This window comes from Mytilus galloprovincialis, chromosome 2 (genome assembly GCF_965363235.1).
Source record: "Mytilus galloprovincialis chromosome 2, xbMytGall1.hap1.1, whole genome shotgun sequence".
Lineage (NCBI taxonomy): Eukaryota > Metazoa > Mollusca > Bivalvia > Mytilida > Mytilidae > Mytilus > Mytilus galloprovincialis.
Genome location: NC_134839.1, coordinates 111,221,513 through 111,239,059, shown reverse-complemented (window position 1 = coordinate 111,239,059; position 17,547 = coordinate 111,221,513). Strand labels below are relative to the sequence as shown.

The following is a 17,547-nucleotide window of genomic DNA, read 5'->3' as shown; positions in this document are numbered from 1 at the left end:
GCTTTGAACAGTACGGACAATCGGGTAATACTTAGAGTACAGATAATAAGCTTTGAACCGTATGGAAAAACGGACAATATTTAAAGTACAGATAATAACCTTTGAACCGTATGGAAAAACGGACAATACTTAAAGTACAGTAACAGATGATAACCTTTGAATCGTATGGAAAAACGGACAATATTTAAAGTACAAATAATAAGCTTTGAATCGTATGGACAATCGGGCATTACTCAAAGTACAGACTTTAACTGTATAGATAATAAGCTTCCGTGTGTGCCTGTCCCAAATCAGTAGCCTGTAATCCAGTTTTTTTTTATGTATATTATGTTTGTTTTCTGTTCACATTGTATTGTACACAGTTTCTGGCGTTTGAATTGTTTTACATCAATAACAAATGAAAGTTTTTAAATACCTTGACTGGCAATACAGTCCTTGCACGGTCGATCATTGTTTTACATTCTTCATTTCGGAGCCTTTCATAGTTGACCTTAAAGAATGAGTCATCGACGAAGACAGTACGGTAACATATATTTGTTAACTTATGTCATTTGGTCTTTTGTAAAATTGTCTCGTGTAAAGCAATCATACCACACCCTCTCAGTTTTATATTTACACGGTAAATCGTGCAATATTAACAAAACAGTTGCTAAGCTTTGAAAATTATGGACAATCGGACAATACTTACAATATGGATATTAAACTTTTGATCATATGGACAATAGGGCTAACCCGACAACCGGCACCAAGGTTCCGTGTTGTCTTTTATGAATTGTGACTTTGATAGAGAGTTGTCTCATTGACACTCATACCACACATCTTCTTATATCCAAGTACCGATAATAAGCATTGAACCGGATAGACAATCGGGCAATATCTATAGCAAATATATAGCCGTGTGTTCTTTGGTCGCATTAAAGTTGTTTCAACCTTAGTGTCGATTTGAAAAGTTGTCTCTCGAACATTTGTTTTTGAATAAGACTTTTGTATGGCCATTATCACTGCAATATTTCTCAAAATCTGGCCATTGTCACAGTGAAAAACTGTTATTGCATATTATTTTTTTTAGAATCGGTCTTCCAACGTAGGTGGTATGATGCACGCTTGTCAATATAACAGACATCACGACTGACATGCTTTTTTACAGGAACACAATTCACATGTTTACGGAAAGGCGATACCACATTCTGTAGGAGATGTTTTTATAGTTATACATGTACGAGAACTAATCCATCTTCTCAATAAGGACATTACATCTAATTACATATACCAAGTACAGTTTAGTCAACTAAGTTTTGTACTTGTAAAAATCGCCATTCTTGAATTAATTATAGGTGTCCGTATCACATCGTACAAACAGGTAAATAAATGTATTAGTAATAAGCAAGTGACATTGACAATCGACATAAATATAAGTTTTATCTGTTGACGAGAAGTTATATAATCATTATAGAGATGGAGTATACAATGTATATCGTATGTTTGACTTTAGCTCTACCGTTTACTTTAGTTTCTGGATTACCAACAACACCGCCAAACTTGAAAAAAGCTTCTGTGCAATCGTCACTGAAGGAACTTGACGCAACTAATTTACAAAGTAAGTTTTAGTTTGAAGCAATAGTTGCAAGTTGTACGATAAGATAAGATAATCTTTATTTCAGACTCAAAGGGTCCATATATTAACTTTCCTGTATATATTGTCTCTTTATGTCATAATCAGCATTACAAATCATATGTCCAAGATATGTATGTTCATCAAAAAATTCAAATAAATTACCACATATAGATAAAGTTTGAGCTCATTATAGATCTTCATATACTTTATATACTTTCATCCAGATTTTTTTAATCATATTTTTTTATCTCTTCTACTCTGAATAGTTTTGTTTATTTTGTCTGTAAGGGCAGTTTGATTTTTTCGTATGTCAAAGGTGTTGACTTCACATTGTTTTTAATCGAATTTGTTTTTGATATCAGCATAACAAAAAATATTTACAAGTGCTAAGCCTTCATTAAAATATCTTTTTGAAATAGCAATTATCATTAGCTTTTGCTCATCTGTTATAATATAAAAATTGAAATAAGTGAGATGATAAAATACCCCCTTGACGCACACCATTGCTAACATTCAGCTCACTAGAATTGTATTTTCGGTTTATCACCCCCTTGACACACACCATTGCTAACATTCAGCTCACTAGAATTGTATTTTCGGTTTATCAATCTATAAATGCAATTTACATGATTAACAAACCAATTCATTGAAAACCGAATAATATTGCTTGGCATAATGTCAGATTTCAATCATTTGTAAATAATGTTCAATGATTTCAAAAGTTAAATCACAAAAAATACTCCGAAGAAAATTCAAATGGCAAAATCAAAAAGCTCAAACACATCAAACGAATGGATAACAACTGTCATATTCGTGAATTGGTACAAGCATTTTCATATGTAGAAAAAAGTAGATGGAAATTGGTTTTATAGCTAGCTTAATCTCTCACTTGTATGACAGTCGCATCAAATTCCATTATATTGACAAAGATGCGTGAACAAAACAAACAGACATAATAGGTAAAAATGGCACAAATACAGAAGTCAACATTGTGTTATAATCTTATTAAGGCTATCTAAAAAAAACATGCACACCTCAGGCTTTCAAAAATGATAAGCAGTTACAGATTGTATAAAAAGAAAGAGACACATGTCAATGTCAAATTGATGATCTGGTATTAATAACTTTTCTGTTCAATTAAATTGGTATTTTTCTATCACTTACACAAAGAGATGTGGTATGATTGTCAATGAAACAACTATCAACCATCCACCAGAGTTGAAAGCAATGATCAGGTTATAAAGACACAACAGAATTTACGTTAAATGTTTCTTGAATTATAAAATTATGAAAATCTAATAAGTATGAGAATTGACTTGTTTCGCCGAGTCAACCGCAGAATGGTCAAATCTTATAGTTTCCCCTACATCATTAGGAAAAACGTCGTATTGTTTTATATAAATACAGATGAAGGCGTTAATCATAAGAAAACATGCGGACATTTTTTACCAGAAACTATCACAAATAAGACAGAAAATTGTTTATTACTTGTCAAGGTGTTTACAAACAAGTATTTTGTATTAAGTGGTTTATCGTATGACATGTTAAGATGTAACAAACTAGTAAACATGTGTTGTGTATGTGGTGGCATGTCACATTAATTATTGCTTTTCCAACATATCTGTTGCACTACTAATTGGAATTCTGTAAAATCCACATTCCTCCTATTCTGAATCATACTAATTGATATCAATCACAAATCAGAACTCCAATACAGTTCTTTATCTGTATATGTTTTGTCTTTAACATCTCAAATAAGCTCATTTTTAAAACTCTTACTTGAGACAGGCAGATACAGAATGTGCCGGGGTTAAACATGTTTGTGGGCAGTATATTCTTTATTAACCTTGGACAACAGCACAAGAACAATGTGTAAAAATCAGTTACAAATGTTTCAACTCAATGGATTGATACGGAGCACCAAACAAAAGATTTACATAAAAATGCTTGTTCAATGTAAAAGTAAGGGTGTTGTATGATTCATGATGATTGCCACTGAGAAAACTATCCACCAAAGTTCAAGTGAATTGGATTAAAGGAATTATAGGAAAAGTGTGTCCTTCAATAAACATAAAAACACGTATAAAGATATTCACTTGATATATCGTTTACACATATTTTATAGCAGTAACACAACGGACGTCACATGTGGAGCAGGATATATTCTCACCTTTCTGGGGCACCCGAGATAATCCTGTGAGACCCGTTTTTCACTTTTGCGTATGTTTTATTTTTACAGCCTTGAATCGAGAAACAAGAAAAGCTTTGCTGAAGATTGTAGGAGATGAACTTTCTACGGCGCACGCAGTGATGAAATCTATAGAACCGGAAGTAAACGATTGTCAGCAGAAAGTGGATCAGAAATACTACGATTGTGTACAATGTGTTGATATGAAATGCCAAAATAGGTCAGTTTCTGTTTTTAATAGCATTTCAATTGAACGTATAAGAGTTTATTTGCATCTATTTTACAGTAAACTGTTATATACAGATGATTTTTAACGGCTGTCTCATTGGTGTTGGAGCTTTTCATTATCACGTGGTACTTTTTTCTAAGAAATGTCTTGACTGTCATTTTATTTAGGTATTTGCACCATTCTGTGGAAAAAACTTTAAACATTTGTTTCTGAAATGTAATGTCGCTATTGTTTGAACGCTTTGAAACCATATTTTAGATATGATTTCGAACAAATATTGCGCTTTTGAAATTCGCCCTTTTCAACCAAAAAACTTTGTTAGATGGTATACGAACTTTCATACAATTTCTATTTTATTTCATTGATAATTATTAATGTCTTGATAAAAGTAACAACTAAAAAAATGGTTAAACGGAACTTATAATTTATTCCAAATTCTTTTTTTCGTGGATGCAAACGTATCAACAATCATTTCAAGTTCAAATGTAAATAATAACAACCCACGTGCATCAGTGCATCAATATAAGTGTGTATATAATAGACCGTCTTTTCTCAATATTGTCAAGGAACATAAAGTTGTGCTTTGTCGGGCTCTTGTCTCTTCTTGGTCCTTTTTACAAGATTTCTCATCCTTGCCAAATGTATGTTTAGTCTATATATAGCTAGGATTTTGTTTTGGCGATTGAATGATTTTTAAACTTTTAAACATAATTACTCCAAACATTATTGTATAAACATACATGTCAAGATACATGTATTTCGCCTAAGGGTATGTAATGACAACTTTATTACCAGTGATAGACAAATTGATGAATAAATTAAAATATTACATTAAAATGCATGTTACATGTTGCACCATTTGTGTACACGATGCACCATTTTTGCCAACCCAGGGAATGGACTCACCCTGGGTCCGACTTGGCCTAGAGTAATTTTATTTAATTTAATTTAATTCTTTATTTATTTAAAGAGGATTGCCAACAGCCAGAGGCTACGCGTGGATCTCCTCAACATAGATATATACAGATTCACAATTATCAAAGTTTTGAATACAAACATGTTAAACACAAGACAAGACAATATGTACAGGACAAGACATACAAATACTACACACCCATCCAATCACTCGCTCATTCTTACTCACATGCACACGAATTAACAAACATGTATGATTCAGTAATATAAAATAGTGATTATGGAAAGACAATTTTGAGCACAATCAGGTCAAAAAAAGTTTTTAAGCTATCGAGAAAATCTGTTCGAAGATTTAATAAATCGAAACACACACTCAAACATCTCTAAGTTAGTATCATCAGACAAATCATCACTACCTTCTATTAATATTTTGCTCAGATAGTTGGGACATAGATCCCGCAACATTGCTATATTTATATCTGGACAAAGCAGATTCTTAATTCCAAGTAGAAGAGTAATCCGATAGTTCGTGTAACGGGCGCAATGAATTAAATAGTGCTCAGTGTTTTCAATGCAGTTACCTGGGCAGAAATCGCAAAACCTATTTAATGTTAGATTATATTTATACAAGTGGTCATTAAGAGCACTAAGCCCTAAGCGTAATCTAGTATGAATCTTTTTCTCATAACCATGTCCTCGTGAATATATTTTTTTACTACACAAATTGAGATTCTTCTTTAACAACCTTTTGAAACTTGCCAAAGATGTTGCTGTAATTAGTTCAGCTGACAAACTATTCCAGTCTCTAATCGTAGCTAGAAGAAAAGAGTTATAGTATGCTACTGTTCTTGACCTGATGGGTATCAGGTTAGCATGTCGTCTTAAGTTATAGTTTTCAGTATTATGATGGAACAATGGATGAAAATTACAAAGATAATCTGGGACAAGATGATTTTTAATTTTGTACAAGTATGTAAGTCTATGAACTTGACGGCGTGTTTTGAGAAGCTCAAGACCAACCTCTTTCAATAAAGTGACATGTTTTGTGACCCTGATTGCCCCAGTAGATATAATGCAGGCACGTCTCTGTACATGCTCAATGTTTGCAGAATCGGCGCTAGTGCAGTTATCATAGATGACATCTGCATAATCTAGCAATGAACGAACAAATGTTTTATATAATTTTTCAATGCATAATCTAGGTAATATATGTCGCATCCTCAAGATAGTGTTCAGTTTATTATGACATTTCTTACAAATATCAGCAATATGATCGGTCCAAGAAAGTTTATCATTCAAGATAAGACCTAAATGTTTATGGCATGTAACTCTCTTTATATTTACATTATTTAAGATCAATGGAGGGTAGTGTGGTATTTGCTTCTTCTTAGAAATAATAAGATACTCCGTTTTTTCTGCATTGAATGTTACACACCATTGCTGGGCCCATGTGTTCAACGTGACGAGGTCACTGTTCAGAGTTTGGAAACAATCAGAGATGTCATCAATTTGTTTGACAAGGGACGTATCATCAGCAAACAGTTTGATATTGCTGACAATTCCATCTTTAATATCATTCACATATATAAGAAAAAGCAAAGGACCGAGTATAGAGCCCTGGGGTACACCAGCATAGGTGTTTTGACTCGATGATGTCTGACCATTAATAACGACTCTTTGAGTACGACCTGAGAGGTAATTCTCTACAAGAGACAAAAGTGAGCCACATATGCCAAATTGTTTAAGTTTGAAAATCAGGCCTTTGTGCCAAACCTTATCAAAGGCCTTTGAAACATCTAAAAAGATTGTACATACATCTTTACCGCTATCTAATGACTTGTAAATTTCGTGAGTAATAGTAATTAGTTGATTCACTGTTGAGTCGTTTTTCTTAAAGCCCGAATTTTCACTGATGAGTAAGTCATTAAATTCACAGAACTCATAGATAGCCTTGTAGATGACTTTTTCAAGGATCTTGGACACAGATGATAGTAGAGCAATTGGTCGATAATTAGACATGATATTTTTATCGCCTTTATTTTTGTACACTGGGCACACATTAGATACTTTCCAGAGAGATGGATATACTCCAGAATGGAGTGAGAAATTAAAGAGTTTAGTGAGTGGTTTATACAGAGAATGAGCACAGTACTTTAGGATATGGTTTGATATACCATCTGGGCCGCATGACTTATGGGGGTTAGATTGGCGTAAATATTTAAGAACATCTTCTTCGACAGCTACTATCTCCTGAAGACGCTCTACTGTAAGAAAAGATAATGGCGGTAGAGCGGGCAAGTCATTTTCATGTTGACCCATGTGCATCTGAGCAGAAAAATAACAATTAAGGAGTTCTGCTTTCTCAAGATCATCAGATATCAGATTCATGTTATCTTTTAAAGGGGGGATAGTTCTATCTGAATTGTAACCTAACACAGATTTACTAAGGGACCAAAATTTCCTAGGATTAAGGTTTTCTCTAGAAAATGAGCGAATGATATTAATTTCATATCTTTGCTTTGCGTCTCGTTTTAAGCGATTGACCTCTCTCCTAGCAACTATGTGATATAACTTGTCTTCGTCTCTTCGAGTCCGTTGATATTTTTTGAAGCAACGATCACGCTTGCGAATCGCTCGCCTAACCTCGTTACTCATCCATGGTTTATCCCTATGACGAATAGTTACTATTTTATTCGGTATGAATTCAGAACAAGCGGAGGTGATAAGATCACTCGTATAACTAGCAATGTCGTTTACATCGTCAAAAATTTCATATGCGGAATCAAAGGGAGCGTTTAATAATGCGGTATTCAGACTATTAAAATCAGCTGACTTGTAATTCCAAACACGACGCTGAAAGGCACGTGATTTACTTACTTTGAGGGATAGTTTACAGAAAATAATGCAATGGTCGAGATTAAGAAGGGGTGGGCTAACTCCGAAGTCCGATACACAACGTTCATTGTCAGTGAATATAAGGTCTAACAATGTCGCATTGCTATCCGTATACCTGGTCGGTTCATCAATTAATTGTGATAGACCATACCTATGGGCCAGATTAAAAAGAGTTAGACCGAGCTCGCTGTGACTATGACTATCAAACCATGAAACACACCGGTCGTTGAAGTCCCCTAGAATCAGGCACACATCTGGGCTGTGTGATTTCATATTTTCAATGACTGCAGTAAAGCTATCAGTGAATTTTTTACGTTCATTTGCCGTTACATTCGGCGGTCGGTAACAAACACTAACAAGGATAGACTTATCCTTGGTTTTGACTTCAATGCATAAGAATTCGAGACCCTGTATTTCTAACTCCTGACGGCGCATAGAATATAGCCGGTCGGAAACATATATGGCTACACCACCGTAACCAAACCCGTCAGCCCTATCTCGCCTGTAAGTATTATAATTATCAATCTTAATATCTTCAAATGATATATCTGGTTTTAACCAAGTTTCACTTATACAGATCACATCATATTGGAGTTCGTTACACAGGACGAACTCAATTTCATCTAGCTTAGTTCGGTTGGACTTTAATACGGTATCAAAAGAATATAAACTACGTGCATTTAAGTGACATACAGATAGATCCCCGGACGGACCCGGATTAGGATGAATAGTTCCCGATGTGACTAGTAATAAAAATATCATCGTTGCTAGCTTGTGTAGTGAAACAGAAAATGAAAGAACAGTAATAACTGAACAAAAGACGTACACGTAACGAGAGTGTGACAAGGTGCTATTCAAAAAGTGAGAACTGTTTATTCGTAATTGCTTTGATACAATAGTATTATGAAATCGTCCGATACACGCTCTATACTGATCAACCCCGATCATAGGTAAGCAAGTGGAATGTTGCGGGATTATGGATCACTAAGCAAAACGTATACATAAACAAACAATATAATACAAGTTGACAAAAAAATACAAACAGGGTACACATAGCGAAAAAAAAAAAAAAAAAAAAAAAAAAAAAAATTAAAAGAAATGAATACAGGCAAACGGATATCCAATGCACACAATAAACAATTAAGCATTATAAATTTGGCAACATACTTTATATGCCTTAAATAATTTGAGATTTGGTTATTATCAAGACTAAAAAAAAAAAAAAAAAAAAAAAAAAAAAAGAGGATCATTAAAACTTAAACTAAAAAGGATCAGAAAAAAAAATAAAAAAATGAATAACACTGATATTTACAGATTAAGAGGTTTATTGCTGTTAACTTAACTATTGAAGAATTCAAAAGTGATATATTTCCAAAAAAAAAAAAGAAACTGAAGCAAACCATGGGAATCTGTTGCTCATGAGATTAGTAAAACAATTTTACAATTAAGGATATATATTTATACAAATATAAAAATAATCGGTTACATGAATCAACATAAATAAGGTTATATGTATATATATTATAAAGAAAATGCATCAACTCACGAGAAACAACAAGTTTTTCAGCAGTACTACATGTGATTTCAGTAAATAGATCAGCTTACGAAGACTCTACTAACATCAGCAATGTCAATTATTCTTTTGATATCATTGTTTTTGTGTTTAGCAAAGATTTTACCATTGTAAGACCAAGCTTGATCTATAAGCTCATGTTCCTGTAGACTTTTTAAAAGTTCAAAGTTTAGTTTAGTAAGTTCATCACTAATAGAAACTTTTTGGCCTTTAAGTTTACGACGGGATGCTATGACTTTGATTTTATCAGTTCTACGGAGCATTTTGCAGATGATTGGTCTTCTGGTGTTAACATTTTCATCAGAATCTTTGACCGGACCTATTCTGTGTGCAATTTCGATGTCAATGTTATCAAGAGAGAGCTTTTCTTTCAATAGTTTTTGAACGACATCATGAGTATTTTCTTTCTCCTCTGTTTGTACAATTCCAAATATTCTCACGGTGTTTTTTCTTGTATATTGAGCAGTTTCATTTATTTGGAAACGATGTTGTTTTAAGTCTTTATGTACCATGTTCAGCTCTGAATGAAGTGTGGATATCTTCAATGTTTTAGCTTTATTGTCGTTTAGAAGTTCGACGAGATCTTTCGAAAGTTTACTATTCCATTCAAGTTGTTTATCGTAGTTCTTTTCTAAGTCAAAGATCCTGCTTTCTAAGATGTCAATTCTGTGACTAAAAATGGATTCGAGACCAGTTTGGATAGTTTTTTTGGCAGCTTGGATAGCTGCTTCTGTAGCCACATTAACGGATTCTTCGATTATCCTCTGAATTTTGACTTTTATTTGTTCTGAATCAAGATCAAGGACGAAAGAATCTGCAGAAGAATCGGAAGACAATGCTTCACGCTTTCGTTTCTGCTCATGGTGTGGTTTAATAGATGAAGTTGCAATAGGTGTAGATGTAATAGGCTCTGGTTTGCTGGACGTATTTTTGATTTTATCTTTTGCACCCGACATTGTTGTCGGTGTGGACTGAGTGGTAGATGACATAGTTTTAAATCTTTTTTTTGGCTTGCTTTTCTTTCTAGGCATATGTATGAAGATTGTTTACATATTTATAAGTATTTTCCTATCTGGTATACAATGTATATATAATGTAAACAGACTTACAGTTCATGAGTATTATTCACATTTGTAGAGATCCAAGACGAAATTCACTTAAATAACAATGGTTTTTTTCACATGTTCTTGCAAAAAAGTCGTGCTTGTAACCATCAAAGTTAATATTTTACACTAATCATCAAAATCTTCATTTTGTGCATTGAAATATCCGAATTATTTAAGTTTTCATGATGAGCTCAAAATCGTCCAACCTTCCCACATGGGAGATAACTAACAAATTAAGAGTAATTAAGTATGAGGTCCTTGGTCCATAAACCATAGACAAAGACAAATACATTCAAGATACTTGTACATACCACAAAATGTAAATTTAAAGTTCAAGTCTAAATAGCTGCAAGAACATTTGTTATGCAGTTCCACTCTAAGCTGTCCAGAGGTTATATCGTATGTATTTTAAGTAACAGCTTGATATTTTGTCGTAAATGTATTGCCTACCGACTGCCTACCTATGGAATTAAAATGTGTGAAAATTTCGTAAATTATTCAGTTTAAATTAAGGAATATATCTCTTATACAAAGCTCTGATTCCTTGTTTGGCTCAAGTTTTACTTGTAGTCCTTTTTAGTTTGTACGATCTGCATTTTTTTTCAATGGTTTTAAGATTTGCAAATATTTTGGCTTTGAGCATCTCGTGAGTATCTAGTGCAGAAAAATGGGTAGTTTTGATGTTATGAAATAAAAAAGTCTACTTTAATTGGTTTTCTTTCAAAGTTTCCATTGCCTCTGTAGGTATGTCTACACAACTGTCATGCTCTGTGTAATAATTGAAAGTCTTGTACTTTATATAAAGTAAAGGACGTCATAAAAAGTAAATAAACAAAAAAAGAAAAATTCAAAACGAAAAGACCCTAATCAAATGACAAAATCAAGTCATATTCCTGACCTATTCAAAGGAGTAGGTCCGAAAAGGTCCGATTTTGGCCTCAAATTTCATGTTATTCTGACGAAAGATTTTGAACACTTTTTAAACACTCAAGTGTCTATTTCAATTGATTCAATTATATGATGTGAAAGATTTTAACTGAGTTTGTCATTAAAAAACGCTCCAATTCAAGCCGTAATATGAAAAATCTATCATACATGTATATGCCCAAAAATGTCATTTTCAGATCGTTGTTGTCAAAAATGAAAGTGGCCGCATCCGTGTTCATCCTCAACCTTTATATATGTTATGTATTAACATCAAATACAACTTACATTTCAATATTATGAATGAACACAAATCCGGCCACTTTCATTAAAGACGAAAACCGTCCAAAATTTAACTAAAATGCATAAATTGTGAAGATTTCAGTAATTTAGCCTAACTTTATTATGCTAGTACCCGATATATGTTTATTGTATTGTCAAAAACAGCACATAATTTATGTAGCAGAATCATTCTTCTTTCCAATATATATCTAAAAGTTTACATTTTAACAATTTGGTAAAACTGCTATATTTTGGGCCAAATAAGGGTCTTACCGGACCCACTCATTTGGTCTGATCCTTTTTGTGTCTTTAAATTAATCAAAATTAGATATATAACCATATATTCAGTAAAATTAAGATTTCTAGCCCTTCATTTGGGTCAACTTAGATTTACTTTTCCACAGTAAATTGACACTTAAACTAAAGTATTCATTGTATTCGTACATAATTGTAGGTATAAAGAGTGCAACGGTTCAATTCAAATATCAGCGCCAAATAGCGGCGGTGTTTCTGTGTCCAATTCTGTAAATGACCGTGGACGACCAATCACAACAATTTGTACAGTAATGTGGGGACAGTCAAAGGCTTGTACAACTGTCATGAATCCGGAAGGAGCGTTTGCAACATCTATAAAAAGTATGGGAGATACTATACATGTACATTTACGAAGTGTTGCGAACGACTTTGGTGGCAGTGCCGGCATGTTTGTGAATCAGATGCACAGCGTTGTTGGTGATATGAACACGTCACATATAGTGAATGAAGGAGTAGAAAGAATGCTCAACGAACTGAATACTGAACTTGGTGGCATGCAGTCTGAACTTAGTGGCATGCAGTATGAACTTCAGCATATGTTTGATGGAGTCGGCAGTGATATCCACCAGTCTATGACGGGCATGGACCATACGTTGTCTCAGATTGGACCGAACGTCAATCAGATGATATCACAAAATGGAAATCAAATGTGGTCAAATGCTGGACACAGAATGCACATGATGCAACAAGGTCCTCAAATGCAAATGCATCAGTCACTTAGTCAAATAGGTCCTAACGTAAATAGAATGGTTTCTCATATCGGACCCAACGTAAATAGAGGAGTCCGAAAAGGTGTTAACAATATGATGCAGAATTTTCACCAAGGTTTTGGCCAATGGAGACAGAACTTTGGTCGGTCACTCAACAACATGTTATGTAAGTATGACAAAGAGGTGCAATGTCAAATCAAGGTCTCAATCTTTGTTTTATATTTTAGTATGAAATCGTCCAAAATATTGTTATTTTTATATGGTTCCTTTAAATTAAGTCAAAATTATAGTTGTGCTATTCGTTCATTGTATTAACATGAAGAGAGGGAAGATGGATAGTGATAATTGGATTTTTGTTTTATTGTTGAGTTCTCTGTACCCTTTTCTAGCTCACCCACAGCAATATTCGACACTTTACAAAATTCTTAAGACATCTATGTTTACAGAGCATCAAACAGCACTTTTAACAAATGATTCAGCTTTACAAAATATCAAAATGAAAAATATCAGCCTCAACTTATTTTGACTTACAACGAGCCACCACCTACAATGTAAGATTTTAAGTCCCTTGACACTACTTAGTATACCTTTAAGTCCTGAACAGCTCATATTATCAGATTATTACATGGCATTTTTCAAGAGCCGCATGGCTCGAGGGCTGATATTGACCGAGGGCTGATAATACATGCGATATGAAAAATGACATGTTATGATCTTTTTATCATATGTTTCAACAGTAGAAAAAAATAACAGATTCATATATTGATCCTTTTACGTGGTTCCCGAAAAGAAGTTGAAAGAGTAAAAAGTTCACGGACGTCGGACCCAAAATTTGATACATTCAATATGAAATCTTTCTATCATATATGCCTCAACAGAGAAAAAAAAAACACATTTTAATATGGACGAATCGACAAAAAAATAATTCAACAATATACATAGTGAACATTGTTTGGAAAAGTCATCTTTTTTAAAGTAACTTTCTAAATTATGTTTCAGAAAAACTTCAAAAATGCATTTATTTAATTTTTTTTTTCTTTTTTTTTTTTTTTTTAATTTAATTTAATTATTTTACACAATATACTTTCCAGTATTCAAATAATTGTTTTGTACACTACTTTTAATGTTTTTCACTGAAAACGTAGCATTGAAGTTTATTTTCCGGAATTTGCCGAGTATCACCGGAATGCCATGTGATAACGTTACGGAAAGGCATGTGATAACAATCGAAGCATGTGGTAAACTTTTCATATCAGCCCGCTACGCACCAATTCGACAAAAATATGGAAAACACTTTAATTTAATGCTATTATCATACGGTAAAAATCATATGTTATCTAGTCTAAGTATATGATAATTACTTTTCATTGACACTATGATTAACAGTATCATAACGAATACATCGTAATATGAATGCTGGTGTTTACAGAATAACAATGTATACAAAGAAACACAACTCTAAAATATCAGACATCTTTTTTTCAGCAAATATGTTTGGAAGGAAGAAGCGTCAAGCTCAAATTATTTCTGATCCATTACATGAAGTACAATGTGATGTAATGTCAAAAAATTCTACTGTCTGCGCTGAATATAGAACACGATGTCAGTCATGTCCACAAACCAGCAACATAACTGACGGAGACGTTATCCAACAAGGTAAACATTCATTAGTACAATAACTAGATTAGTGATAGACATTGGATTTACTGGCTCTCGTTTTTGATAGTTTTATGATAGTCACCACGATTCGTTCCTTAGATATGGTCCATTTGACGAAACAACGGCTTCCTTTTCCGTCTAAATTGTTTAATTATGTTATCTAATTTTTACTTGACACTTGAAATCATATTGTGTGTCCTTTCTAAAACTTCCTTTTAATATTTTTTCACTTGTAAACTTCTTTTTTCTCCCTTTCATTTGTTGTGAAGGCACGTATTTGTTGTCCACATAGATTTATTTTTCTTACCTTTTTTTTTGCAGAATGCGGTGATGTTATTGTGGACAAAATAAATCAAATAAATTTGAAATTAGAAGAACTTGAACAGATTGAAGCTACTGTTATATCTGACAGAAAAATGCTGACAAAGGTAATAAGTACATGTATGGACGATATGGAAAATATTGGTAGCTGGTTTTATTTACTAGTATACAGTGTAGAATATTTTTTTAACATGGGTCTCACAACATGATTCACACTTTGGAAGAGTGCGTGTATCTGTGTACAAAATACAATTGAGTTGATTGCATAGAAATATCCATTGCAAAAAATGTTAAAATGTTAAAATCAAAAAACTAAATTACTTAACTTTTCAGCATTGCTGTGTTTCAAGAATAAATTATCATTAATCATATTCAATTAGATTTATCGGTCCAGATTATCATATTCTGGTATCATATTTTGTGTATCTTTGAATGGTGTTCATTCTAGGTAAGCAATATCCAAATGACTTTATATAAATAATACTACTAGCATTATAAAATGTAGAGTGTCACAAACTTGCGTTTTCCGTAGATCATCCCTGAGTTTTTCGGTTTTATGATTTCTTTATTTGGTTATCCCCTTTTAATTTTATTGTTTGTGTTTACTTTCAGGTTGAGCTCGATCAGAAATCTTTGAATCCTGATAATTTTGCCTTCAGCAAATTGTTCGTCACTGCAAAAATCAAAGGTCAGCCTTTGAGGTTTCATTCGAAATCCGAATTGAAAATTATGGATCTCCCAAGTACAGGTCAAAATATTGCTAAACAAATCTGGAATTACTGGAACGACGCAGCGGTTCATAAACCAAAATAAACCGTCAGCACGTATTGAAGGACAACGTTATAGCTGAGTCTAGCATTCATCCATTCATCATTGTTATTTCATCGTGATTTGTATATATGGTTGTATTCATTATCAATATCTTATGGAATAAAAGAAACAAATTTTAATGATCAATGTTTTTAGCGTTGCAGTATTTATTTTTAGTTTTCTTGGACATGAAATGATAATATATATATTTCATCCAGACGAAAGCAATTTCTAGATTAAAACAAACGTACGCGTTCACTGACGCAGAAGACCAAATGGTCACAATTTTAATGTATGGGTAATTTTACCAGTTCTGATGATTCTTTGATAAGGAAACACATGTTTTTATATCATTGGGTGTTGACTGTTTTAGTTTAGTCGCGTGTTTATCATTTACGTTCCGTGCATTAAAATTGACATACTAGTTTTCGATATAATAGTTTAAAAAGGGTTCTCGCTTTTTTTAATTAATTTAATATATTTAAAGAAAAATGGATTTCATTATCTTAGATTTTTTATAGTTAAAGAAAAATGGATTTCATCATCTGAGATATTACATATTTTAAATGCTCTAATGGTTTCAATTTCCTGTACATTTGTTTTACTCTACATGTCAAGAAAAAGGCAACTACTGAACATCAGGACTTTTGTAATGACGTACGTGTACTTTCCCCGCTTTTTTTTTACTGCTAGCGAAAACAATAACCCCACTACATTTTGTCGTCTATGTTCATTTTCTATAAATGTTCTATATATAAAATGTTGATGTATTCTAAAAACTAAGTGTTTTCTAAGTGTTTGGTACAACTGTTAAGAATTTGTCGGGGTTTCAATCCACTACTAGTTCTTATCCACTACGGATTTTATTTGGCTATTTTCTTAATTTGAACGCCAATGATGAGTTTTATGAAGACGAAACGCGTGTCTAGTGCACACATATATTTTACTCGTCCGAAATCTATTATTATAGTCTAATGAATCGCATTTACTTCATATTAAGCCTATGCAAATCAAATATAATGCATTAAACCTCTCATAGCAAACACTTCATTTAAGTTATATCGGCTATGACCCTGTTTGACTTCACAAATAAATGCTTAATTCTTTTAATGGCATATACGTGATTTCCTGACTACAAATCTACTTATAATGATATTCTGACTTACTTGAGTTAAGACTGAATACTAAAGGTATACAAAATATATAAAAAGTTCATAGCACTGTTTTATTATAATTATTATAATATCTTTTTAATGTAAATGTACCACAAAACTGTAACCGTTTACGATAATAAAAAGTTTTAGTGAACAAATCAATGCGAATTAATTTTTTATCTGCATAATAAATCCTACTTTTAAATGTAAATATATATGACAACATGCAGGCACACACCAGCAGATTCTGTATATGATCAGTCTATCGAGTGTTGACCAAAAAATGTCGCCAGTCTTGACCTTATTTCTGTTCATCTTTAAATGTTATGTAATAGTAGGAAGTGAGTACAGTCAGGATAGAACTTATAAAAGAAAACCTGTAAACGGTATTCTGTACATCGATGAAAGTTTACATCCTGGATTTTACAACTTTATTGACCCGTTTGACCGTTCAAACAGGTCCTATAATATTACCGGGTCCAACACTCACCAAGGTAGAATTACTGCTCCGCCCTTCGGAAAACCTGCATTTGTAGGAGGACGCGAATCGTTCGGGGGAAACTTCTGTAGCAACGGGAGGTGTGCTGGACATTCATTTGGCGACTTCAACAGAGTGTTTGTCAATTTATTTTTCACACGAGATGTTATTGTCGAATTGGATAATCTTAATAGACTTATACATCTACGGCATAATGTACCGGTAAAGCCAGGACAACCAGGTGAACCAGGTAACAACACAGGCATACCAGGTAGCCAAGGTAGACCAGGCTTTCCATCAGATGACGATGGTGATCATTGTTGCCCAACGTAAGTACATGTTATATATCTTATAAGATAAAACATGTAATATA

At 33.1% G+C, this 17,547-nt stretch overlaps 1 protein-coding gene across 1 annotated transcript; it reads left to right on the top strand.

Annotated features, from left to right (window-relative positions):
- The first annotated feature begins 1,302 nt into the window (after window positions 1–1,302).
- Window positions 1,303–15,689, top strand: LOC143065374 (uncharacterized). Its single transcript, XM_076238910.1, has 6 exons — window positions 1,303–1,597; window positions 3,855–4,023; window positions 12,182–12,918; window positions 14,238–14,408; window positions 14,733–14,839; window positions 15,345–15,689. Exons 1-6 carry the CDS (start codon window positions 1,456–1,458, stop codon window positions 15,543–15,545), a joined length of 1,527 nt encoding a protein of 508 aa, XP_076095025.1. The 5' UTR covers window positions 1,303–1,455; the 3' UTR covers window positions 15,546–15,689.
- The last annotated feature ends 1,858 nt before the right edge of the window (window positions 15,690–17,547 follow it).

What these genes read in the sequence shown, in the direction of transcription:
- LOC143065374 (XM_076238910.1), top strand. Translation starts at nt 1,456, where the DNA reads ATGGAGTATACAATGTATATCGTATGTTTGACTTTAGCTCTACCGTTT. An exon ending in CGGAGACGTTATCCAACAAG is followed by an intron (nt 14,409 to 14,732) that starts GTAAACATTCAT and finishes TTTTTTTTGCAG; the next exon opens with AATGCGGTGATGTTATTGTG. An exon ending in ACAGAAAAATGCTGACAAAG is followed by an intron (nt 14,840 to 15,344) that starts GTAATAAGTACA and finishes GTTTACTTTCAG; the next exon opens with GTTGAGCTCGATCAGAAATC.